Source organism: Gracilinanus agilis, chromosome 6 (genome assembly GCF_016433145.1).
Source record: "Gracilinanus agilis isolate LMUSP501 chromosome 6, AgileGrace, whole genome shotgun sequence".
NCBI lineage: Eukaryota > Metazoa > Chordata > Mammalia > Didelphimorphia > Didelphidae > Gracilinanus > Gracilinanus agilis.
This window is the reverse complement of record NC_058135.1, coordinates 1,393,322-1,419,468: the sequence shown is the minus strand read 5'-3', so window position 1 is coordinate 1,419,468 and position 26,147 is coordinate 1,393,322. Positions and strand designations below refer to the sequence as shown.

Here is a 26,147-nt window from a genome sequence, read left to right as displayed (position 1 = left end):
TTCCTGACAGGACACGCAGCCTTTTATACTCGTGCCATGGGAGGGGGAAATGTTCTTGGGTCTGGCTCTTCAGGCTCTGCTCTGCTCTCTTCCCTGCCTTGGGTCACTGGTCACCAGAATCTGTTAGGAAGCAGCACGTCTCTCTGGTGCCTGCCTGGGGTGACCCCTCCCAGGGCATTCAGGGCCAGCTACTTTGGCTGAAGGCTAGCTGGAGGGTGGGCAGGAAGGCGAGCAGAACCGTGAGGGTGTTCCCCATCATCTCAAAGACTGGCGGAAGCAAGTGGACACGTAATGGGGAGGGGAGGATATTACGTGAGGGCTGGATATTAATGGGGATGCGCTGTGCTGAGGCCTAACGAGCTGCTTCCTTGGAGAGCTTCGGGACAAGGCAAGGGGAGCCTTGTTGGGGGTCGTGATGGGGTTTCTTATGAGGTATGAATGGGTTGCTCATTCAGCTCTGTATTTTGTGAGTCTCTAAATTCTTCATATTGGTCATTTTTTTAGGGCACAATAATGAAATTCCATCACATTTGTATGCATAATATTTAGCCACTTTCCAAATGAGGAGCACCACTGGTTCCCAATTTCTGTTTTTAATAGAAAAACAAACAAGATATGGCCAAATACATTTGGGTCAATGACTGGAACCATAGGGTGAGAAGTAGAGAGGCTCCACCTTATGGTAAAGGTGTCAAACGTCTCAGAGAAGCCAACCACGATAAATGTAATTTAGAAATATTTCACAAAATGAAAACATTATGTTCTAGGACCAAATTAGTATGGCTCCTCTACAGATTATTTACTGGTCCCCTTTTGTACTTGGGAAGGCGAAAGGGAATAAGCACCTACTGTGTGCCAGCCACTTTATAGATGCTACCTTACTTAGTGGACTTTGACCTCCCCCCCCCCCCCCCCGCCAGCACCAAGAATAGAGAGCTGGCCACCCATGTTACACCTGACACATCCTGCCTTTGATACCCTCCTCAGATGTTTTCTTGACCTTGTTGGCATGCCTGGTGGCACTCTAAAAGTTACAAAGCAGGCGCCCTTTTCACTGGTAACATTTACATTCCAGGAGTGTCCCATCCTGATAAAATCACCTGCTTGGGGTAGACATCCTGCTGCATCACTGCCAGGTTTGAGCGTATGGGAGGGCTTGCTGAGCTCTTCTTGGGCCTCTCTGTGTCCCTTTGGGGTCCACCCTGGACCCAGTTCTCCCCTGTGGTTCCCAGAAGCTGAAGCACATCCAGCTGCCATACCACAGCCAAGGTCTCCGACAGATGGAGCTAAGCAAGATCACAGAGGGTAGGAACTTCCGGGTTAAGATGGCTGCAGAGTTGTTGCAAAACTTTTACCCTCACCACCACCAACCTGTATGATACTTTAAAAGAACAAAAAGGCCAAATTCAGATGAGCGAAGGGACTCCATAATAGGGCGCAGCATTGAAGGTACGTGGGATTTGGGCATTTCCGTGCTGTAATGAGGTGAATTAGTTCCCACCAAAATGTGAGCTGATCAATCCTCCCCCACCCCACCTATGGGGCAGGATTCACAGCCAGCACGCTAGAATTAAAGCAATGTGGAGCAACCTCTTAAGTTTGTGGCAGCAGATCAAGAGCAGCTAGCCAAACCCCAGGAAGCTGAAGAGTGTACACTTTGGCCATGGATTGGGGAGTGGAGCTGGGGCAGCACAGCAGAAACCGCTCAGACTTGAATAGTAGCCTCAGGCAAAAACTGCTCCATAGCTCCATACACAGAGAGCCTGCCCTCTTCACCCAGACTTCTGAGGGAAGCAAAAACCAGCAGAGTAATGGCTAGCAATGCTCAAGAAATACCAACCACCAAAAGAAACAAGAGAAAGGCACCATAGATAATTTTTCATAGAAAAAATCCAGACCACAGAACAGACAACAGAGGAGGACAAACAGGTAAACATCCAAACCCTCCTAAAAAAATGAAAATTGGTCACAAGTTCTTGAAGAGTTCCAATCTGTGATCATAAGAAAAGTGGAAGAGATTTGGCAAGAAAAGTGGGAAATAGTTCAAAAAGAAAATAACAGTTTAAAAGGCAGAATTTTGCAATTGAATATTGAGGTTCAGAAATCAAATGAAATGATAAGCAAATCGAAGACTAGAAAAGATCATCTGGAAGCCATGAAGAGCCTGATAGACCAGACTGAAAAGGAAAACCAAAAGATTATACCTGAAAACCAGTCTTTAAAGGCTAGAATTGGGCAAATAGAAGCCAATGATCTCACAAGACAGCAAGAATTAATAAAGCAAAGTCAAAAGACTGACAAAATAGAAGGAAACATGAAATTTCTCACTGAGAAGATGAGAGATCAAGAAAACAGATCTAGAAGATTCAACTTGAGAATTATTAGTCTTATGGAAAAATCAAGAGACAAATAGAAATCTAAATAGCATACTACAAGAAATTATGCAAGAAAACTGCCCTGGTGTCCTTGAAGAAATAGGCAAAATAGACATTGAAAGAGCCCTTAGAACACCCTCTACACTAAATCCTCAAAAGACAATCCCCCAGGAATGTAATAGCCAAATTCAAAAGCTTCCAAGTTAAGGAGAAAATATTCCAAGAAGCCAGAGAGACAATTCAAAAACCAAGGATCTGGCAGCCTCCACACTACAAGACCTCAAGGCTTGAAATATGATATTCAGAAAGGCAAGAGATTGGGTCAACAACCAAGGATCACCTACCCATCAAAACTGACTATATACTTCCAGGGGAAAGTATGGGCATTCAACAAAATAGAAGATTTCCAAGTATTTCTAAAGAAAAGACCAGAACTAAATGAAAAGTTTGATATTGAACCACAAAAACCAAGAGAAACATGAAAAGGTAAATAAGGGGGGGGGGGATTTTTTTTACAGGTTCTTCTTTAAGGGTTTCAATAAGATCAAATTACTTATATTCCTATATGGAAAAATATTATTTGTAACTCTCAAAAATTGTATTCACGGGGCAGCTGGGTAGCTCAGTGGAGTGAGAGTCAGACCTAGAGACAGGAGGTCCTAGGTTCAAACCCGGCCTCAGCCACTTCCCAGCTGTGTGACCCTGGGCAAGTCACTTGACCCCCATTGCCCACCCTTACCAATCTTCCACCTATGAGACAATTCACTGAAGTACAAGGGTTTAAAAAAAAATAAAAAAAATTGTATTCACTATTATAATAATTAGAAGAACTATACATAGGGAAAGGTTGGGGTACTAAGTGGTCTAAGATGATATGCAAAAAAAAAAAAAGAAAAGAAAAGGGGTGGAGGAATAGAAGATGGCACCAAGAGAAATTTGAAGGAATAAGAAAAATAGGATAATCTATACCACACAGAGAGGCATATGGGAAGGGAGGGGGAAGAATACTATTATAAGAGGAAGAGAGTGTTAATAGGTGATACTTAAACTTTACTCTCAGAGGAATCAATTCTGAGGGGGGGAAGCAGCTAGGTCCACTGGGATAACAAATTCTATCTTACACTACAGGAAAAATCAGAAGGGAAAAACCAAGGTGGGGAGTGGGGCGGAGAGTACATAAAGGGAGGGAAAGAGAGGGGGGAGGTAATCTAATTGATTCCTAAAAAAAATAAGAAGGGAACAAAAAGGGAGGGGGGTGGAAAGAGAAGTAAAATAAGGATGGGAATTAGGAGACTGATTAAAAGCAAACCACTGGTTTAAAAGGAAATAACGAAAGAAGAAAAGGCAGAATTAGGAGAGGTCTTCAAAATGTTGGGGAATTCACAGATGACAATCAACTCTGAATGAATGGGATGAACTCTTCCACAAAATGGAAGCAAATAGCAGAGTGAATTAGAAACCAAAATCCTATCATATGTTCTGTAGAGAGAAATACACATGAGACAGGTAGATACAAACAGGGTGAAAGTGAAAGGATGGAACAAAATCTATTGGACTTCAACTGAGAAAAAGAAGACAGGAGTTGCAATCTTGATAACTGACAAAGCCAAAGTAAAAATAGATCTAATTAGGGAACTCTTAGGCTGAGCTCCCCTGGTGCGCACCAGATCAATAAACGACCCTTCTTGCTAAAAAAAAAAAAAATCTAATTAAAAGAGATAGGGAAGGTAATTACACCCCGATAAAAGGCAGTATAGACAGTGTGGAAATATCAGTACTCAACATGTAGGCACCAAATGGTATAGCATCCACATTTCTAAAGGAGAAACTGGCAGAGCTCAAGGAGGAAATAGTAAAACTATACTAGTGGGAGACCTAAACCTTCCTCTATCAGATCTAGATAAATCAAACCAAAAAATAAATAAGAAAGAGGTAAGAGAGGTGAATGAAATCCTAGAAAAATTAGAGTTAATAAATATGTGGAAAAAAATAGAGACAAAAAGAAATACACCTTTTCAGCAGCACATGGTACATTCTCAAAGATTGACTATGTACTAGGGCATAGAAACATGGCAAAGAAATGCAAAAGAGCAGAAATAATAAATGCACTCTTTTCAGATCATAATGCAATAAAAATAATAATTACTAAGGGCATATGGAAAGAAAAATCAATTAATTAGAAATAAAATAATATGATTTTCCAAAATCAGTTAAGGAACAAAGCATAGAAATAATAATTTCATTGAAGCGAATGACAACGGTAAGACATCCTACCAAAATCTGTGGGATGTAGCCAAAGAAGCACTAACGGGGAAATTTATATCCTTGAGTGCTTATATTAACAAATTAGGGAGGGCAGAGGTCAATGAATTGGGTATGCAAATCGAAAAACTAGAAAGCAAACAAAAAACCCCAGATGAAAACTAAATTAAAGGTCATAAAAATTAAAGGAGAAATTAATAAAATTGAAAGTAAAAAACTATTAAATTAATAAATAAGTCTAGAAGTTGGTACTTTGAAAAAACAAAATAGACAAAGTACTGGTCAATCTAATAAAAAAAAAAAAAAGGAAAGAAGAAAACCAAATTAACAGTACAAATGATGAACAGGGAGACCTTACCTCTAATGAAGAGGAAATTATGGCAATCATTAAAAATTATTTTGCCCAGTTATATGGCAATAAATTGGGTTTAGATCAACATCTCACACCCTATACCAAGGTAAATTCACAATGAGTGAAGGACTTGAATATAAAGAAGGAAAATATAAGTAAATTAGGTGAGCACAGAATAGTATACTTGTCAGATCTTTGGGAAAAGAAAGACTTAAAAACCAAGCAAGAGTTAGAAAAAATTACAAAATGTAAAATAAAAAAATTTTATTACATTAAATTAAAAAGGTTTGCAACCAAAATTAGAAGGGAAGCAACAAATTGGGAACAAATCTTTATAACAAAAAACTGACAAAGATCTAATTACTCAAATATATAAGGAGCTAAATCAATTGTACAAAAAAATCAAGCCATTCTCCAATTGATAAATGGGCAAGGGACATGAATAGACAATTTTCAGATAAAGAAATCAAAACTATCAATAAGCACATGAGAAAGTGTTCTAAATCTCTAATAATTAGAGAAATGCAAATCAAAACAACTCTGAGGTATCACCTCACACCTAGCAGATTGGCTAAAATGACATCAGAGGAGAGTAGTGAATGTTGGAGGGGATGTGGCAAAATTGGGACATTAATGCATTGCTGGTAGAGTTGTGAACTGATCCAACCATTCTGGATGGCAATTTGGAACTATGCACAATGGATGCTAAAGGACTGCCTGCCCTTCAATCCAGCCATAGCATTGCTGGGTTTGTACCCCAAAGAGATCATAAGGAAAAAGATTTGTACAAAAATATTTGTGGTGGCAAAAAATTCGAAAATGAGGGAATGTCTTTCAATTGGGGAATGGCTGAACAAGTTGTGGTATCTGCTAGTGATGGAATACTATTGTGTTCAAATGAATGTAAACTGGAAAAACCTCCAGGAACTGATGCAGAGTGAAAGGAGCAGAACCAGAAGAACATTGTACACAGACTGATACACTGTGGCACAATTGAACATAATGAACTTTTGTACTAGCAGCAATGCAGTGATCCAGGACTATTCTGAGGGACTTAAGGAAAAGAACATTATCCACATACAGAGAAAGAACTGTGGGAGCAGAAACACAGAAGGAAAAAAACTGCTTGAACACATGTGCTGATGAGGATATTATTGGGAATGTAAATGCTAAAAGACTACCCTAGTGCAGATATCAATAATATAGAAATAGGTCTTAATCAATGATGCATGTAAAACCCAGTGGAATTGCACATCAGCTATGGGAAGTATGCGGGTTTGGGGAAGAGGGAAAGAACATAAATCATGTAACCATGGGGAAATATTCTAAATAAAAATATTAAAAATAAATAAAATAAATAAATCCCAAAGGCAAAAGCAAATAAACAAACAAATAAATAAAAGATCACAGAGGGTAGCTGAGTTATGGGTGATGGATGACTAAAATCTTTTTTTCTTAAATTTAATTTTTATTATTATGCAAAACACTCCCACACTGGATTTTGTTGGAAGAGCACACTCATACAAAACCATACCCCCCAAAAAGAACCCTAAATACACCAACATGAAGGAGGAATCCAGCAGTTCTTTCTCTGGAGGTGGGGAGCATTCCCTGTCCCAAGTCCTTCAGCATTGTCCCAGATCACTGCATTGCAGAGAGCAGCCAAGTTTTCAATCATCGTCCAATATTGCTGTTGCTGCGGACAGTGTTCTCCCAGTTCTGCTGACTTCACTCTGCACCCATTCCGGCAGATCTTCCCGGCTTTTTCTGAAAGGACTGGATATTACCAACAAGGGCCACAACTTCTTCAGCCATTCCCAATGGATGGGCATCCCCTTCATTTCCAGTTCCTGACCACTACAAAAAAGAGTTATAAATATTTTTGTACAAGTAGGGTTGGTGGTGATGGAATCGGGCAGCCAATGAACTGAGGGTGGCAGGTGCCACTGAAGTACCAGCATGAAGGGTAGCGGTGGAGTTCAAGAAATGACTGTGACAAAGGCTTGGACAGGGCAATATTGACAGAGAAGAGCTGCTGAATAACGGGAGTGATCTCAGTGGGTGGAAGGGGCGAAGGGAGAATTCCGAACTGGAGGGAACATGACACAAAAGAGTCGGGGCAGGCCGGAATTCGGCCTCTTCTGCAGCCACTCAGATTTCCACAGGCACCAGAAGAGGGGAAATGAGAAGAGAATGCCCAGGGCTTACTGGTGAAACGGGGACTACTCAGTGGCTCCCAGGCGAGGCAATACCGCAGGGTACCACAACTATCATTCCACTTCAGAAGAGCGTGAGCAGCCTGTGCTCACATACACTGGGGGCTCTTTTCAGAAAAATGGAAGTTTTATTGCTGTTGTAACACCGTGGGCCCTGCCCAGCACTTCTCTCCCTTCTTCCTCTGTTCGGTTGAACGGGGCGAGTGGTGGGAAGGCCAAAGGCAGCCCCCTGTAGTTTGGCTCCTGCCTCCCGAGGCCAGAAGGGCCGGAGCTGCCAGCCTGCACCCCACCAGGGCTCTGCTGCCTCTACATCCAACACCCAGCCTCCCGGGGCCCTGCTTGCCAGACGTGGTGCTGCCCCTCAGCTCTGCTCAGAACCTGGGCAGCTCTGGGCCAGCCTCTGGGGGCCCAGCGGAGCAATTAGACCGGCGTGCTCGGGCACACACTCAGGAGAGCCGTGACCGGCAAGCCCCGCCGCCGCTGTACACAAGCGCCCGAGACGGGCAAGCAGGCAGGCCCGCGTGAGTCTAAAGATCCTGGAGAACGAGCAGACGGGAAGCCCCAAACGTGCCACAGCGGGCATGAGGAGCCTCGAGGGCTCCGTCCATCCTCCTTCCCGCCAGAACCACTTCCTGATCCCTCAGATGGCGGCCGCGGCCCGGCCTGACATCCTCCTGAGCATCCCCAGCACTGGCGGCGCCGAGCGCTCTTGGAAAGGCCAAAAGGAAACCCTCGGACTTTGACCAAGCAGTTATGGAGCTTAGTTACAGGCGGTGTGGAAAGAACAGGAGCTCCTTCTTCAGCCTCGGTCTGAGGACGGCCTCCCAGACACTCCCGGGGCTGTCCAGCCAGGCCTGTCCAGGAGGCCTTGCTCAGGGCCACTTGCTTTCCTCCAGTCCCCAAACCCAGCGGCATTGTTACCCTGCATCGACAGCCCTGGCTGCTGTGGGTGAGGACGTGCTGGGGAAGGCGGGCTTCCCCAGGGTCCAGGCTGCTTTCCGACACCCCAAGTGGGGCCCCAGGGAGGGATGCCCCTTGGGAGGAGCTGGGCAGGCCCACGCTGTTTCCAATCCCACCCTGGCTGGAGCTGTGCCCCAACGATGACCGAAGCTCTTCCTGAAGCCTCCCCCTCTCTCTTCCCAACCACCCCAGAGCCCAAGAGCTGGATTCTTCTCAGAAGCAGTCCCTGGCCTCGGAGGGGAAGCCTGTGGATGAGGCGGCCCCCCGGCGGGGATGGGGTGGAGAGCAAGCCTGAGGTGGGAAGAAGAGTCGGCAGCTCCTCGACTCAGAACCGGAGCTGCCAATGACCCACACACAGGAATTAGCTACGGAGATGGAGTCAGTCCTAGCTCGGCTAAAGGGCAATTGGAGAATCATGAGCAGAAGAAACACTCCGCTTCTAGGAGAAAACTAGTTTAGAAAAAACGATTTGGAGATTCTTTTGTATTTTGTCTACAAACCATGCTACCAACACACGCTGGTCAAACCTGGCCTCAAACACTTCTAGCTGTGTGACCCCTGCCTGCCTCAGTTTCCTCATCTGTGAAATGAGCCACTCCAGCAAAGAAAGCCCAAATGGGGTCCGGAAGACTCGCAGGCCTCGGCAAAAACTTCATGTACACAGATCTACATTTCCAAATGTTTGGAGGTAGGAAATCGGGGAGCGCCGCCCGTGACTACGGACAGTCGAGAGGAACTGCGGTCTATGTGTCTGTTTGTCTCTCCTCTGCCTGGCACGAAAGGAATGTGGGCACGCAGCTCCGTCAGCGGCTGAGCCTTTGTTTTACCTCCCGCACAGGGAAGCTCTAATCTGAAGACGACGGACTCTGCGACAGTCCAAAGCAGGAGAGGCAGAACTTGGCCCGTGTTCCATGCAGGTGCCACAGCACACAATACGACCCTCCTCTCTTTTGGGGGAAACAAAGTCCTGGGGCTCCCGGCGCGGCGCTCCCGCAGCTGCCCAAGTTAAGTTTCCTCTTGCCCCCTCCCGGGCCTCCCCGTAAAGGGAACGAGTCTCCTGTAGACGGCGCCCAAAAGGGCCACAGCGAGCAGAAGGATTCCGCAGACCAAGCTAAACGACCACCGAGGCCCCAGATCGGTATACGCCTGGCTAACAAACACGGGTCCGAGGATCCTCGCGCCGCTCCCAGAAGCCGTCAGCCAGCCCATGTAGACGCCCTAAAGGGAGGAAAGAGGACAGAAACCTGTTGTTAACACGCCGCCGGGCACGCCTCGTCCCGGCCTTCCTCCTCCCCCGGCCCTACGCTGTCCCTCCTTTCCACAGAGGAGCCTCATGTTCGGCACATGACTGCAGCCATACGTCACACGTGCTCCTCGGACTGTCCTGGAATGCAAGCAAAGGGCTGCCACGAGAAAAGGGTCCCAGAGGAGGAGCCTGGTTACCCTGTAGAAAATCCTGTAAAAACCATCCCGTCTAAAACGGCCCGCCCGAGGCTCGTTGTTCTTGGAAACCGGCCAGACTCTCTTTTTATAGCAGACAGAGGTTCCTCGCTCAGTCACTAACCGCTGTTATGAGTACACAATAGCTGGTATGTTGAACCCCAAACTATTATTGAGCAGCTATTATAAATAGAATTTATCTTGCTGTTGGTATTGGATATCGATAAGTAACCGAAGCTATTAGGCTAAACTGCCTTGCAGGTGGTGGATGGATTGCCAGGTGCAGTTGAATACAACTATTTATTCTTAGTTGAGGCTATATAGGAGGTAGAAATGAGGAGTTAGGATGGAATAGGAATATGATGGGCAATCACTTAACCTTCTCCTAAATAAATCCCCCCATACTGGCTGCTATATTTGCAGCTTCTTTGCCTACAGAGTAGGCCTCCGCTGTAAAATATTCTCTAACTAAACCTATTCTAATTTCTAACGTCTTCTTTAACCTCCTTTAATTAATATAAATGATCAAACTGTCAGACTGTCCTGGCTGAGAGAAACAGCGCAGGATCTTCTTCCAAGTCAGAGAGTGTGGACAGAGCCTCTCTCTGGCACCGTCTTCTCCTCCAGCCACCGGAGAGGAAAAACTCCTCAGCGATTAACACTCTCTTTCGCCACTCTTTTTAATTTTTTTTTTAACCTTCACCTTCCATCTTGGTGTCAATACTGTCTGTGTATCAGCTCCAAGGCAGAAGAGAGGTAAGGGCTAGGCAATGGGGGTCAAGTGACTTGCCCAGGGTCACACAGCTAGGAAGTGTCTGAGGCCTTTGAATCCAGGACCTGGGTCTCTAGGCCTGACTCTCAATCCACTTAGCTACCCAGCTGCCCCCTCTTTCACCACTCTTAACTCTCCAAGTAATCTAGAATCTTTAATGAATTCCAACCACCAGCAACTGTCAGAGCAAGAGAGCTCTAAGCAGCTACCCCTGTTCTCTCAGACTGTCAGAGAACATGGAGCCCAGAATCTTTCTTCCCTGGTTTTTATGCTTTTCCCTTCAAGGACTGGCAGCCAGCTCTCTGTTCCATGTTCTTAAAGGGGAAAGCGCAAAAGTCAGAAACCCTTTGTCCGACCTACACCTCTGCTCCTAATGAGACAGGGTTCCTAAAACAAAATCCTCATCACAGCACAGCCCAGACAAGACTCACACTGCTTGGACTCCCTTCCCTGCTGTATTCCGGGAATGACCCTCCAAAGCTTATTGCTCCCACATCCACCAGACACAATTCTGTACCCAGAGCTGGGTGTCCCCCTCAGTCTAGGAGGCAGAGGAGCTTCTGTTGCTACTTTTAAGCTACTCTATGTCGCCAATTCCTCTCTGGCTCAGCAATACTGTTACAAACTCAGATGGTTCTTTTCTGAAGAGACCAAATATTTAAGGCCAGAACTAGAGTGTTCAGTTTTATTTATGCTTCCAAAAATGTCAACAAAACTGTTATTTTGAGATCTGAGTAGAGTATCAGAATTGGGAGATGGAAAGGAGAGGTCAGTGAAAAGGTGGATTTAGGGGGCCTTTTGGTTGTCCTAGTCTATGTTTGTTTCTGGAGCAAGAAGAAATATAACAATCTATTCACCTACTTCTAAAACACATAACAAAATACGGAAAATGTATGTGTACCTCCATGCCATATCATGGCTATTTGAGGATCGCAGCATAGAGTGGCCAGGACTGTTGAAGGCCATCTAGTCTAATCCTCTCATCCTCTAGATGAAGAAACTGAGGCTTGAAGAAATTAAATGACTCCCAGTCACATGGAAGTGAGCTCCCGTGTAATGGACTATTGTCCTTGGGTTATGACATCCTTTAACAGATGAGGGCATCTAAGTTCAAATCCAGTTTCATCAGATGCTAGAGTCGTATAACCCTGGGTAAGTCACTTAACTGTTTTTCTCAGTTTCCTCACCTGTAAAATGAGTTGGAGAAGGAAATGGCAAACCACTCCAGTATCTTTGCCAAGAAATCCCCTAAAGGAGGCATGAAGAGTCGGGTACAACTGAAAAATGCTAAACAGCTACGCTTTTTAAAAAAGAAGATAAAGACTGCTGAAATTTGCTATGAAATAGGATTTTAACTTTATCTTAAATTCCCAAGGGTAGCCTGTTCTTCAAGTACTGTCTATTTCTTTCATGGGAGAAACAGCACACAACCATCATCCTCCGCTACCTGAGAAGAAATCCTGGGTCTCAATTGACAAAGAAAGATCTCCTCTCACAGAGAAGCCCACCCACCCTGCAGTCTTTGAGAGCACTGCTACTTAAAACTTTTAAGGCTCGCCTCCATTTCTATGCTCAAGTGTAGACACAACACAGGCCCATTTGGCGGGTGCTTGTGGCCAACAGCCCCTTCCTTATCAACTCTGAAGAGAAATCACTGGACGTGGCTGCTTTTCCTACACCGTTCTTGGCAGGAAGGCTAAATTTTGAACTCACAATTTCCAGGATAGTCTTGGGAAATGTCAGGGAAAGATAAGTGGAACTTTTTATGAAAGTTTATTCTCTTGATTTAAAACATCAAATAATCTACAAATGGGTAAATCAAACTATTAAAAAAATAACCCTTACCTTCTTGTCTTAGAATCAATACTGTGTATTGGTTCCAAGGCAAAAGAGCAGTAAGGGCGAAGCAATGGGGGTTAAGTGACCTGCCCAGGGTCACAAAGCTAGCAAGTGTCTGAGGCCATATTTGAACCCAGGACCTCCCACCTCCAGGCCTGGCTCTGAGTCCACTGAGCCACCCAGCTGCCCCCAGATTAGACCATTTTGAAAGAATGTAGCAGTAAGTGTGCGTTTTCAAAGCCCTTAACTACAGTCTGTCATTCTCTCACCTGAGGTTTTGGCCCCAAAATTTTTGAGTATAAGGTGTAGGACATAACATTGCAGGTTGGATAGCCCATCCCTATCAGGACAGCAGCAACGAGGAACTGGGCCAGGTGAATCATGGGAGTAGACAGACACCAGGACTGCTTGACTGGGCAGCCAGTTGGTCCTTCGCTAGAATTTCCTGCTGATAACTTCCAAAAATATGTAACCCTTTCTCCAGATGATGTATCAGAAATAGTATTATTATGCAAATCTACAAATTAAGCACAGCACAGCATTATACAACAAAAGCAGCGTAAGTACATAAGAATAAATTTTTGCAATCAAGTAGGAGAATACCTTCCCACTGTATTTTTGGAAACTGATTTCCCCAAGGTAGCAAGATAAAGAATCCAATGAAAACGATGATGAATCCTCCAAGCAGAAGCATACGCTCTCCAGTTCTAGGAAATAAGAGACGCTCATTAATCCGAAATTAAATGATTCTGATTGTTTACAGGACGTCTCTCAGTTAACTGAAAATATTCAGGAAATGGTGATTATGGATCTGTGCTAGCAATGTTTTATCTAGGTCAGTATCCTGCAAATAGGGCTTTGGTTTGGCGCCCCTTATGATGAGTAAATGGTGGAAGATGGGTTGTTCCCCGCCATTCCCATGACAGCAAGTCACAGGCTTGATGCTAACGTAGGTACCTCACCCCCGTCTTCTAGCCTCCCTCCCTTTTGCCCCCTACCACAGGCCGGCCTTTCCAGGCACTTCAGCGAAGGCCCTTCAGGGCAGAAAAGCCATAACGTAACAGCCAGGTCCCCAAAGTGACCGCCCAGATGTCCATTTGCACTCATCTCTCCAAGTCACCAGTGTCCTTAGGGTGCTGACTGCCCCATCTCAGCCCCCAGCACACACTGACACCACAGGCCCACCTCCCCCTTCCTGTTTTTGTGGGAGTGAGGAGGGCAGAATGCTTGAGAGCCTTCAGCCGCTGCCGTTATATTGCCTCCTTCCCCAAAGCCCTCTGCCTGTCCTGCACACGTGCCTCTCCTTCCTGACAGTCCGTGACTTCTCTCGCCTCCCTATCCGTGTGGCCTCTCCTCCTCCAGCGGGTGCTGTCCTCAGGCCTCTGGCCTGCATTCTCTCCGTGAGGGTGACTTGCACATGGCGAGGGGAGGCCTAGGGGGATGGCAGTGGGTGGGCATGGAAAAGAGTGCATGATGGGCTATGCGGGACAAGAGAGTGAGGAATCAAGATGACTCTGTGTAGCACCTTTTTGGTCGCCACAACTTACATGCCTGGAAATCTTCCCCAGAGAGAATCCACGTACTTTTTTGGGTGGGTACGTGAAACGTGCTGAGCACAATTTAATCTCCTAACTGATGTTCCAGGGCAGCTGGGTTCCTCAAGGTGAGTGATCGTTACAGCCACGGCCTTATGCCAAAAACACTCCGTTTGTCCCACAGCTCCATCCCCAGAAGTGGCTCACTCTCCTGCCCGCTGGTCAGCCCGCATCACGCTGAACAGATTCTCGACCCTGCTGCAAGGACGCACTGCTCACCACTGCCGCCTCTCCCGGTGAAATGCAAACTCTTTGGATCGCACGCCCCCCTCCTACCAGTAACAGATGTCTAGGCGTGCACCCCTAGAGGTGCCTCTTCAATTATCTATAGATTACTTGGGTGGACAAATCCACTAAGAATCACGGATGTTATCAAAATTGTAGGAAAACATTTGAGGTACAAAAGAAGTATGAAATACAATTTGATCCTTAAGTCAGTAAGGAGCTACTGAAGTTTACCAAGCAAGGGAGTCCTCTGGCCTCATCTGCCCTGTGGCAGCTGAGTGAAGGACGGCCAGAGCAGGAGAGAGCAGGCAGGGAGGTCAGTGAGGAGGCTGTGTGGGGCAACAGTGCAGGCAAGAGGTGATGGGGCCTGAGCAAGGGTGGCAGAAAAAAAGAGAAGGGAATGGCCAGGACATAGAGAAGCTTGCAGGTTTGGCAGATGGCAAGGAACTGAGGATGATGCGAACCTGGTCATAAACACAAGAACATAACGACTTACCTTTTGGAAAGTATTTTAATTCCCATGAAAACAATCACTGCTTCAACTCCCAGAGCAGCCAGTATAATTCCATTATATAAAACAGCCTGTTCCCTGGTCCAGGCATACATATCCATAGTTAGTGGAGTAGCAATGCTAGAAAGAACAAATGAGGACAGCAAAATTAGTGTCCAAAGACAAAATGCTTGGGTTTATTAGAGAAAACAACTAGTTTAATGCCAAACAGAATTAGGAAGTTCTATACTTTTGAAAAGTGGCAATAAATCACCAGCCATCCTTCAGGCTTCCCCTGCTTACTTCTTATAGCATCAGGAGAGATTCATAGTGCTTCAGAGCCTGAAATAATCTCACTATTACTAAATTATTTTGCCTCAAACCCATGGAGGCTGTCTCCCCTCTTCTCCCTTCGTTCAAGCCTCCACAGTAGCAGTGAAGACTTAGCCCCAGGGTAAAAGTCAGCAGAGAGAAAGAATCAGCAAGCAGTTTTCAGAGATCCCAGTCCACAGGCAAAAAGAGGCTGGGAAGATGAAACAGCAAAAGAAACATTTGATCCTCAAAAATTTCTATGGGGAAAAAAAAAGCAAAGAATGGAACCAACAGGAGGTAATGAGATCCAAGAAACCACATGCAAAACAATGACGACAAAAAAAACAGGAATTGGTCACAAGCTCTGGAAGAGCTCAAAAGGGCATTAAAATATCAAGACAGGTTGAAGAAAAATGGGAAAAAGAAATGAAAATAATGCAAAAAGAAAATAAAAGCTTAAAAAGGACAAAAGTCCAATGAAGAAAAGAATGCCATGAAAAGTAAAATGGACTAAATGGAAAAGGAGGATCAAAAGTTCATGGAAGAAATTCAGTCTTTAAAATGAGAATTGGACAAATAGAAGCTAATGACACATCAAGAAACAATAAAATAAAATATGAAATATCTAATTGAGAAAACGACTGATCTCAAAAATTAATCCAGGAGAGAGAATCTGAGAATTATTGGACTGCCTGAAAGTCATAACCAAAAAAAAAAAAAAAACAAAAAACAAAAAACCTAGACATCATATTACAAGAAACTATCCAAGAAAACTGCCTTGATATTCTTGAACAAGAGGGTAAAATAAAATGGAAAGAATTCATAGATCACTTCCTGCAATAAATCCCCAAATGACAACTCCCAGGAATGTCATAGCCAAGTTTAAGAGCTCCCAGGCCAAGGAGAAAATTCTTAAAGCAACCAGAAAGAAACAATTTAGATACCATGGAGCCCAAGTCAGGATTACACGGGATCTGGCAGCCTCCACACTGAAGGAATGCAAGGCTTGGAATATGATTTTCTGGAAGGCAAGAGAACTGGGTCTACAACTGAGAATTACCTACCCACAAAAACTGATCATATTCTTTCAGGGGAAAAGTATGGTTATTTAATGAAATACAAGATTTCTAAGCATTCCTGTAGAAAAGACTTAAACAGAAAATCTGAATGCTAAGAGAGCATTTTCATTTGTTCCAGGAGGCAACTAAGTTGGGGAGGTAACATGACTGGGCTGGAGCTTTAGAAAAATCACTCCGATGGCTGAATGGAGAAAGGGTTGGAGAGGGGAAGAGTCTGAGGTGAAGAGAGTCTGCACTGAGGCAGCAGAGCCAGAGGAGAGAAGGAGACATGTTCCAGAGATGTCATAACTGGTGGCCCTGGCAAGAGCCTGTTTGGGGCACTGGGGGGGTGGGGCAGCAGTATGGATGACATAGCAAGGAGCTGAAGGTGACTTCTACATGGGGAAACTGAGGCACTAGAGCAGTGATGGTAGAAGAGACAAGTGCCCCAGTCTCTACCTAGAGGACGGAAATATTAAGGCGATGGGGAACAAAACAATTTAATATTTCTATCCAATCACAAGAAGCCTTCCAGAAGAGAACTCTGTGTGGAAGCTATTTCTAGTTTCCATGGTGTTCCATAGGGCTGTGGCCTTGGAAAAGTTCATCTTTGACCATCAGGGGTATAACTCTACTACTAAAGCTGTGTAGAGGGAATTTCATCCCGTCCCCCTTCTGGATTGCTGACCCAGTTCATCTCATTTTTTACATGCCAGCACTAAGTCCATAAAAGTAATTAAAAGGATGTGGGCGGACCACATCTGTCTCTCTACTTCTCTGAGCAGGCAGGTGAGACAGATGGAGAATCCTATAGGATGAGCTACACATGGTCAGTCTTAGAATAAGAAAGAGATTTTAAATCTATGCTTATCTGCTTTTTCTATTTCAAGTGATTATTAATAAACTTTATAGAAAATAAGAACTTGGAGATATTAATTTTAATCTAACAAAGCCAAGCAAATGGTGCCACTAACTACATTACATTAACCTCAAAGCTTGGTATGGAAGTATTAGATTGTAATAAGAGAAGAATGAGAAGAAGCCATTTGTTTTGCTGAAAAGCACAATTTTCAGTATCTGTATGATTTTTCTGGTTCCTTAACAAGAGAAAACTGCTTTGCACGGGGCATGTAGGCCTATCCACAGGCTTTGCTAATATCCAAAATGGGATAGTTTAGGTAATATGGTAGTGAAATAAAACTCACGTTTCAAAAAGAGCAAAGATAAACAGGATGATGAAGAAAAGAATGTTGGTGGTGATGACAGCAACCTGATCAATGCTTCCCTGAGCATCATGAACTTCTTCTGGATTTGCTGCATATAAACACAAAAAAATAACCCAGTTACCCACACTTCCCACAATGTCTAAGTTCATGCATGCCACTATAACATGGTAGCCATCAACAGAAAATCCATATGTATCAAAATCTATCCTTAAGTATCTTGGAAATCATGTGGAAAAGCCTGAAAATAGGACCATAAACCATTGTAAGCTATCATTTTAAGCTTTAAAATGTTATTATATGTAACTCCTTCAATTTAAGATAAGAACTCAAACTTTTGAAGAGTAGAACAATTAACAAAATTCTGTATCATTAACTTCGCTGAATTTGCCTTAAAATGTAATAATCCCTACAAAACGAATATCCACACTGATGTGAATACCTGAGAGACTTGATTCCTGAAGGGTGGATAATGACCCCATCAGAGGAAATTGTAAGCCCCTCTGACTTCCAAGACTTGATGTGACCTACAATCTCATGCCCTTGCAGGTACCCTAGGAACGAACCCCTCCATGAAGTCAGGCAGTACAGGCTGTCTCTGGGACCCAACCTCAACACCTTCTAACTGTTGCTCTGCTCCTGTCTTTCAAACTCCATGGTCACAGTGATAGACAATCTCCAAAATTATTTTTTAAAGTTGGAAGGAGTTTGTTTGAAGTAACAAAGACAGAACGACCATGTTGAGCTGTCATTGTGGCCATGGCAACATTCTCTTTCTGTTTTACTGAGCTATGTGGTATATATGATAAAGAATAATTACTTGTTCCAAATAACTACTAATCTTATATAAGTATTAATCAAATACTATGATAGTGCTATAAATGCCAGGTATCATCATCAAATTCTCATCCTTTACTATCATTATTCAATATCATGTTATTAGAGAGTGTGTGGGGGAAGATAAGAGAGGGATCCAAAAAATGAGCAAAGGAAACTGGAAAGAAATACTGACATACTGGTGCATTTAAAATTTAATTCAACAAATATTTATTAAGCAATGCTCAGATTTATAGTCTGTGCCACTGAGCCCCAAACTAAACAACATTGTCTTAGTCTACACGGTGCCTTAAATTAAATTGCATGTTGTTGCCAGGCTGGTGTCTTATGAATCCCCCCACTTGCCCCAACACCCCTTTATATGGGTCTATAAATGATACTTTACAGATCAAAAGAATTGAATCAATTTTGAAAGTGAAAAGTCCTGTAATACACCAGATTCTGACTTCAAACAACATCAAAAGTCTGCAATAGAAAATTTCATCTTTCGAAACCTCCTTTTTACTAACTGAAGAAATTCTGCTAGGTATTCTTGGTGATTCCTTTTTTAGAGGCTCTGCACAGTGCTCTGTGTTTTAAGGGAGTGACTCACTTTACTATCTTTCAGATTAATTCTGCAGAAAAAGAACAAAAGTGACCAATGGTTTGGGTATTTGAAGTAGATAATATACCTGAAAATGAAGGGCAAGTGAGGAAGGAGTCCAGTTTAGTGGGTTAACTAACATTTAAAATAAGGCATTTAAGTGATTTTAAATCTATGAATTACCATTGCATTTGTGGGGTTTTTTAAATCAAAAATATTCTAAAATAAGACTTTTCTATGGTTTGCTACCATGGAAGATAAAGGGAAAATAATTCCTCATTGAGTCTCAAGTCAATTTTAAGTGTCCTCAGAAGAAACTCAACCCCCAGGCCTTCTGAAATATTCTGCTCAGGAAGTTGTGTCTGCCAATTCTCCTTCCCATTTTCCCCTAAAGCCATTTTAACCCATTACGATTCTTTGTGCCAAACTCCTTTTACCACACAGAGTTACCACCTTAGGTTAGACCTTTATTAGACTCATCTTTTTGTTTTTTTTAACCCTTACCTTCTGGTCTCAGAATCAATAGTGTGTATATTGATTCTAAGACAAAAGAGCAGTAAGGGCTAGGCAGTGGGGCTTAAGTGACTTGCTTAGGGACACACTGCTAGGAAGTGTCTGAGGCTGTCTCTAGGTCTGGTGCTCCATCCACTGAGCCACTCAGTGCCCCCTATTATTCTCATCTTGGTTACCTAAGAGCTAACAGCCTCTGAATGAAGTTTCCTGAACTTCAGCTTCTCTACTTCATCCTGTGTAGTTGCTCTTCCTAGAACATAAAGGTCACTCTCATTGGTCCCATCAGGCACCCCTTACCAGCTGGTCTTGATACTTCCTTGTAGATCTTCCCCTTCCTTTCCTATCTAAGTCACTGTCAGGGTCTGTTTCTATACCATCCCTTTGTTACTTCTCCAATAACTCTAGCTGATATGCATTTCTCCCCTCCTCTAGCTTGCCTTATCATGCACATGGGTGCCTAGTTTGAGCAAGTCTTGCATTTTACAAAATGGCAACATTTTCTATTCTAGCAGACTGTGGCTCATTTCCACAACCCCGATTTTGAGGTGAAAGGGACCTTAAAAACCATCAAGTCATATTAAAGAGGAAGAAAATCAGTGCCCAGGGAAAGTGACCAGCCCAAGAACACACGCTCAGGGAGTAAGGGGCAAAGCTGGGTTTTGCACCAAAGTTTCGTACTCTCAAACCAGTGGTACTAAGGACAGTTTATGCCTCCTATTTTTATATTCCCCCAAGGGTCCTCAAAAGGGCACAACAGGTGGTCGGAATGCAAAGGAAAGCAAAGGACTGCCTGCCTAAAATGTGGCAACATGAGTCTGGTTTAAAGAACCACCCATGATGTCACCCTGACCAGCTTTCCATGCTAAATGGGGTAATCTGCTTGGTGAAAACAGGGATAGGAGATTTGGGCAAATCAGTCAACCTAACAAAGGCAAAATGAACTAATTCCTGCTCTGAGCAGCTAACAGACTAACCCACAAAATCACATTCCTCTACATTAGTAAATACAAAGAGTATACTGGATTCAAGAAATTTCAGAAAAGACAGAAACCAGGAGCTGATGGAGGAGCATCAGCAAAGTCTTATGTAGGAGCTGGTACCTGCCCTGAGTCTTTAAGGGAGTGAAGGATTCCAAGAGGCAGAGCTGAGGAAAGAGAGTACACTCTGGCTGCAGGATCCTCTTCATCTGGGAACCACTAGGAGATGACATGTCTAGGGATACTGTCAATAACTTCATTGACGGCAGTGCTGCAAGTGCTCCTCTTCTGAGATCAGTATGTTTTACTTAGAAGCTAAATCTAAATAAGTGCCAGACATCCGAGGGTCACTGTAATTCAATACATTTTTAAATGAATTCAAAAGTACCTTCTTCAAAATTGACGCTTTTGCATTGTCTTCCCGAGTCATCCACACGATGTTCCCTTAAAAAGAAATGAAGCATTTTATTGTCCAGGCCAATTAGGGTATAACATTTCTTGGTGTGTCAACATTAGTGCTTCCTGTAAATCTCTGTACAGTCCCAGCCTGTGACTACAGCAGAGCTGGAAATATAAAGTCATGCTGAAAAGAGTTTCTTCTCTAAAGAATACCAAGCCAACAGGAATACTTCAGTTGGGAAATGGCCCACGGTCCTTCTGAAGTCAGTGCTGCCATCTATCTCTGACAGGAAGGCCTGCAGAGATAACAGATGGCATTATTTGCAAACTGCTATCAGTCAGATCCAGTCAAAGGAATTTGCAAGATTACTGACACTCTACAAATCTTACTTCTCTTCTGTCTCACATTTTCTCCCACTATCAAATAAAGGGCACATGCCAGGGGCTCTTAACTAGTTTTTGTTTATGGATCCCTTTGGCAGGTGAGGCAGGCCCATCGACCACATGTGAAAACAATCTTTGTAAATGCATTAAGTAACGTACATAGGGATTCTAAAAGAAAACCATTCTATTGAAATAGAGTTATCGAAATATTCTGTAAAAGTGCACAGGTTCCAGGGTAGAAGTCCTAGCACATTTGGTTCACATAACAGAACAATCTTTTGGAGGTTTAATGTTTAGGATGTCTTTTAAAGTAGGCCCTAAGTGATTTTGGAATCCATGAAGAAATATAAAAAATGAAATAGAGAAATATTTTCCATGCTATGCACAGAATTCTCAGTGCATACTAATTTCAATTTTAAAGAGATCTATAGAGAACATGGAAGCGAATATTAAAAAGGGCTGAATATTAAAACGTGTCCTTGTCCTGTAAGGATAAAGTCAGGTCTGCTAAAACTCCCAAGAAGCTGAGCCTAGTGAGGAGAGGCGAGATGACAGCGTTGTCGGTCTGAGGCACCTGACACTTTCTTGGCAAAGATCCTGGCATGGTTGGCCATTTCCTTCTCTAGCTCATTTGACAGGTGAGAAACTGGGGGTTAAGTGACTTATGTAGTAAGTGTCCAGGGCCAGATCTGTACTCAGGAAGAGAAGTCTTCCCAACATCAGGTCCAGCAATCCATCCACTGTGTCACCTAGCTGTCCTCAAGGCATCCATACTGGGCAAATTTAGAAGATCAAAGAAAAGACAGATATAATACTTAGGGAGGCAGTTTGGTGACTCAATGGATTGAAAGCTAGGCCTAGAGATGGGAGTTCCTCTGTTCAAATCTGGCCTCAGACATTTCCCAGCTGGGCCCGGGCAAGTCATTTAAACCCTAGGCCTTAGTGCTCTTCCACCTTGGAGCTGATACACAGTATTGATTCTAAAACAGAATGTAAGAGTCTTAAAAAAAAAAAAAAAGAAGAATGCTTAGGCTGGATGGGACAATGATAATGAGAGAGAGAAGGTAGAATTATTCGACTTGTCTTCTGTTCTCTGTGCTCTGGACAAAAATGACAAAGATGAGGCTGACATAAGAGGAATGGCGAGATGGGAAGCAAGCACCTGGTAGGCCAAGAACAGAGCTGACGTAGGAGACTATGAAAGTAAGGAAGCTTCAAAAATACTAGAGATTTGTGACTATGGCAGAGCCACGTTAGGATTACAGAGGGAGGAAAATCTCGATGTTAAAAACAGCAAAGTAGAGAAACTAAGGTCAGGGGAGCTTGACTTTGATTCTTGACAAAATTCCATTAAGCACCAAAAGGCCAGTCATCTGTGGGGCTTCTGCAAGGAAATGTCAGGCCAGACTATAACATTGTTCCTTTCATGACAGGGTTACCAAACTTACGGTTAAAGGAATGCTAGAGATTTACTCTGCCCAGAGTTTAAGAAATCACTGGACAAGTTTCTGGTACTATCTTTGACAACAAAATGGAGAAGCTCAATTGAGTGAGGTGGTTTAGGTGGTGGATGAATCATGAACTCTAGCAGAATGCTCTAGGGGTCTGTCCCTGGCAGTGGGTTATCTAACATTTTTTAGTCTTTAGTTTAAGAGATTAACAAAAGGCAGAGATAGATAGCATACTTAGGAGATTTGCAAATGCCACAACAAAGCTGGGAGGATACCTTCTGTGCCTGACTGTAGCAGCAGGAGACAAAAAGAGCCTGAAAGCTAGACTATTGGGTCAAGTCTAATAAATTGAAATTTGATGGAGAAAAATACAGTTTTAAAGTGCTGGCCAAAGACCGGCAAAATCATTTGTAAAAATGCAGAAGAGAACAGAGTTCAGAAAGAAATACAGACAAGCAGGATGGCTATGAAATTAATTAACGTGCACAATTTACCATAAACTTAATTTTTTAAAAAAAGAAGCAGGAGGAGGAAGAAATAGATTCGTGGTGTCACATACAATTCCTTTTTTTGAGTTGTCGAACATGGAAATACTCTTTCATTTAGTATTTATGTTCCAAGTAAGAAAAAAAAATTCAACTGTAAAAACTGTCTTCTCAGCTCCAAGAATGGAGGAGCACTTCATTTGAAAAAGAATTGCAAGCAACAACTTGCACTGCAAGCAACAACAGCTAAAATGGGTCATGTGTTCAGGAATAAGGAGGTGAGAACCTGCTGTCCTTCAACCTGGTCAGTCTGGATATTGTTTTTAGTTCTGGGTCTGCATTTTAGGAAAACCATGGATAAGCAGGAGATTCTTCAAGGGAGGGTGACCAGGAATAGTGAGGCATTTCAACTTCTAGTTGTTTGTGGAGGAGACTTTAGGCGCCAGAGAAATGTCGTTTGGAGACAGGATAGCCTTCTGAAGGGCTCTGATGTGGAAGACACTCCATGTGTGCTCTCACTGGCAGAGCAGTAACAGTGGAAGGAAGATGCAGAGGTGGAGACAGGGTCTCCACTAGAGCTCTTGGCCTCTGGGTCGTCTCCAGTCCTGTGACCTTATCTTCCGGAAGCTACTGGGCTCAAAGACAGAGGTTGTGAAATCAAAGTCTAAGCTGTTTCCCTAGTGACACCCTTCCTGGCCCCCCGGCCAAGAACACTGAACTTGAGGGCAGATGCTAGCCATGTGACAAGGGCAGGTCACTGGAGCTCTGGGAACCTTCAGTTCTTTGACTATTTGCAGTACGTATTTATGTAGTGAGCACTTTCCTTACAATGACCCTATGAGGCAGATAGGAATTGGACAGACTAGGAAACCGAGACAGAGATCTAAGATGACTTGCTCAGGCCCACTACTAAAATATGCCTGAAGGAGCATTTAAACCCAAGATTCTAGACTCCAAACTGAATGCCCTGGCTATTATACCAAATGCTGCCTGATCACTTACCTTCCAGAACTATCCTAAGAAGCAGAAGAGATGATGTGTGTAAACTGCTTGACAACTAGAAGCTGCAACAAGCTGTGCATACATTCAACAGGAGAGAAGAACCACAAAGAAGACAGAGTTGAAGGCCAGAGAGAAGATGCCTATGAATAGTGGCAAAGCCCATCAACACCACAGTCTAGCAGAATAATTTTATTTCTATTCAATTACCTTAAGACAGCAAAGATCAAGACAATATTGACAACTCCCAAAAGGGCACCGAGTAGAACTGGGGCTGTGTACATGTTCACCTGAAGATCAATGGTTTGCCACGTCACTCCCTTTTCTCCAATCAGAGCAAAACATGTCTGAAAAACTTAGCACAGTAAAAAATATGCTAGTGCATAATGATCCGTGCAAGCTCCACTGGTCATCTGAAAAGGGATGGGGCAAAACTGACAAACCTAATTCTCTCTAATTTTACTCTATCAAATAAGATCAATGGCAGAAAGGGAGACTATTAGGGAACACCCAAAGCGAAGCCCTAATTTCAATTGCAAGAAAGCAGAGACGAAAACGAAAGTGGGCCAAGACTAGTCACATATAATTAAAGCATTAAATTTCTTTCTTTCTTTCTTTTTTTAAAACCCCTCACCTTCTGCCTTAGAATCAATACTGGGTATTGGTTCTAAGACAGAAGAGTGGTAAGGGTTAGGCAATGAGGGTCAAGTGACTTGCCCAGGGTCACACAGCTGGGAAGTATCTGAGGAAGGGTTTGAACCTAGGACCTCCCATCTCTAGGCCTGGCTTTCAATCCACTGAGCTACCCAGCTGCCCCCTAAAGCATTAAATTTCTAATGAACAGGTAAAAATAGAAAACATGTTGGGCTGGGATGCTGAACAGTTGTTTACTTTAGATGCTACCTAAAAAGTATCATTTCTCATCTGTCAAGCACTGAACTTCATTGAATCCAAATGACAACTATGGAAGTTTTCCTAATGGCAGACAAAACCACCATACTCCTTTTCCCTCCAAATAAAGAAGAGACGCCTACCTGGACCAAGAATGAAGCCTAAGGCCTGAGAAGCACTGGTGTTGGCCATGGCACTCGTTCTTTCTTGAAGCGAAGTAGCACCGGCAATATAGGATCTAACTACTGCTACATTTCCTTTAAAAAAAAAAATTCAAATTAAAAAAAAGGATTTTCCACTTGATAAAATCCATTTTAACTGAGCATTATATAGAATGGGAAAATAGAAAGGGCATAGCTGATGTTCCCTAATTAGGGCCACAAAGACTTCTTAAGATACACATACTGAAGTGGGGCTACATCAGCTGGTTTAAGATTTTAAAATATGATTCACCTTTGAGCTTTATTACATTCCCTTCCACTGACATGGACATAGCATTTCCGTACACCTTAAATTTCTGAAGGACATTGGAAACTGAGGGGTTGTCCATCACCTGGGGAATGGCTGAACAAGTTATGGAATCTGGTTGTAATCGTCAAGTATTCGAATGGGATGAACACCAAAAATCCTGGAAAGACTTATAGGAAGTGATACACAGGTGAAGTGAGCTGAACCACGAGAATATTGAACAAAGTAACGGCAACAATGCCTGAGGATCAGCTGTGAATGACTTCACTGTTATCAACAAGGCAAGGATCCAGGACCGCTCCAAGGGACCCAGGATGGAAAAGACTCTCCACCACCACCGAAGGAACAGATGGAGTCCAGACTGAAATATACTAGTCTTCACTTTATTTCCTCTATGAATTTTTCTCTGGTGTAAGCAAAATGTGTCGTTTCACAACATGACAAACGGAAATATGTATTATAGGACAATATATGTACAATCTATAACATATTGTTATGATTAAAAATGATGAAGGCCGAGATCAAAATTTTAACTAACACAATATCACCTGCCTACTACTTGAGTTGGGGCAGGAGGACAGCAAAAAAAGAATGGAGATTTTTGGACATAACTAATGTGAAAATTTGTTACTCTTGAATAAGCATATGTATTATAATTTATTACATACTTATAATGAATAATATGTATTCTATTATAGTTGTAGAACATATTATGTTACATATTATTTTTTAAATGGAAAAAAGGACATTTTGCCAACCAATACTGTTTCTGTTCATCAGTATTTACTGAGCATGTGTGAACAGGAATAAGGTCCTAGTTGCTACAGCTAATCTTACAACAAATATGAGTGGGTCACTATTACTATTTACCCTGCTTCTAGAAGCTTTCATCTTAAGAAATGGAAAAAAAAATATGACTCTTAATAAGCACTGACTGCATGGCTACTGTATGCCTCAACACTGGATTAGTCAGTGGGGAATACATAATTGGCATAGAATCTCTGCCCCCAGGAAGTTTATCATCTAGTTGGAAGAAAAGAT

At 43.1% G+C, this 26,147-nt stretch overlaps 1 protein-coding gene across 6 annotated transcripts in view; it reads right to left on the bottom strand.

The window, feature by feature from the left end:
• Window positions 1-8,633: 8,633 nt before the first annotated feature.
• The window catches only part of MFSD8 (major facilitator superfamily domain containing 8), a 146,651-nt gene continuing 129,137 nt past the window's right edge, over window positions 8,634-26,147 (bottom strand). The window contains exons 5-12 of one of the 6 annotated variants that reach the window (XM_044681221.1): window positions 24,776-24,895; window positions 23,958-24,102; window positions 20,418-20,473; window positions 17,102-17,210; window positions 14,533-14,667; window positions 12,820-12,923; window positions 12,486-12,733; window positions 8,634-9,383 (exon numbers count right to left, since the gene is read on the bottom strand). In XM_044681221.1, coding sequence (XP_044537156.1) covers window positions 9,171-9,383; window positions 12,486-12,733; window positions 12,820-12,923; window positions 14,533-14,667; window positions 17,102-17,210; window positions 20,418-20,473; window positions 23,958-24,102; window positions 24,776-24,895 — 1,130 coding nt within the window. In that variant the 3' untranslated portion in view covers window positions 8,634-9,170. Of the gene's footprint in view, window positions 9,384-12,485; window positions 12,734-12,819; window positions 12,924-14,532; window positions 14,668-17,101; window positions 17,211-20,417; window positions 20,474-20,679; window positions 20,684-23,957; window positions 24,103-24,775; window positions 24,896-26,147 lie in introns of all 6 variants that reach the window. The other 5 variants (XM_044681220.1, XM_044681223.1, XM_044681222.1 and 2 more) reach the window with 5 other exon arrangements.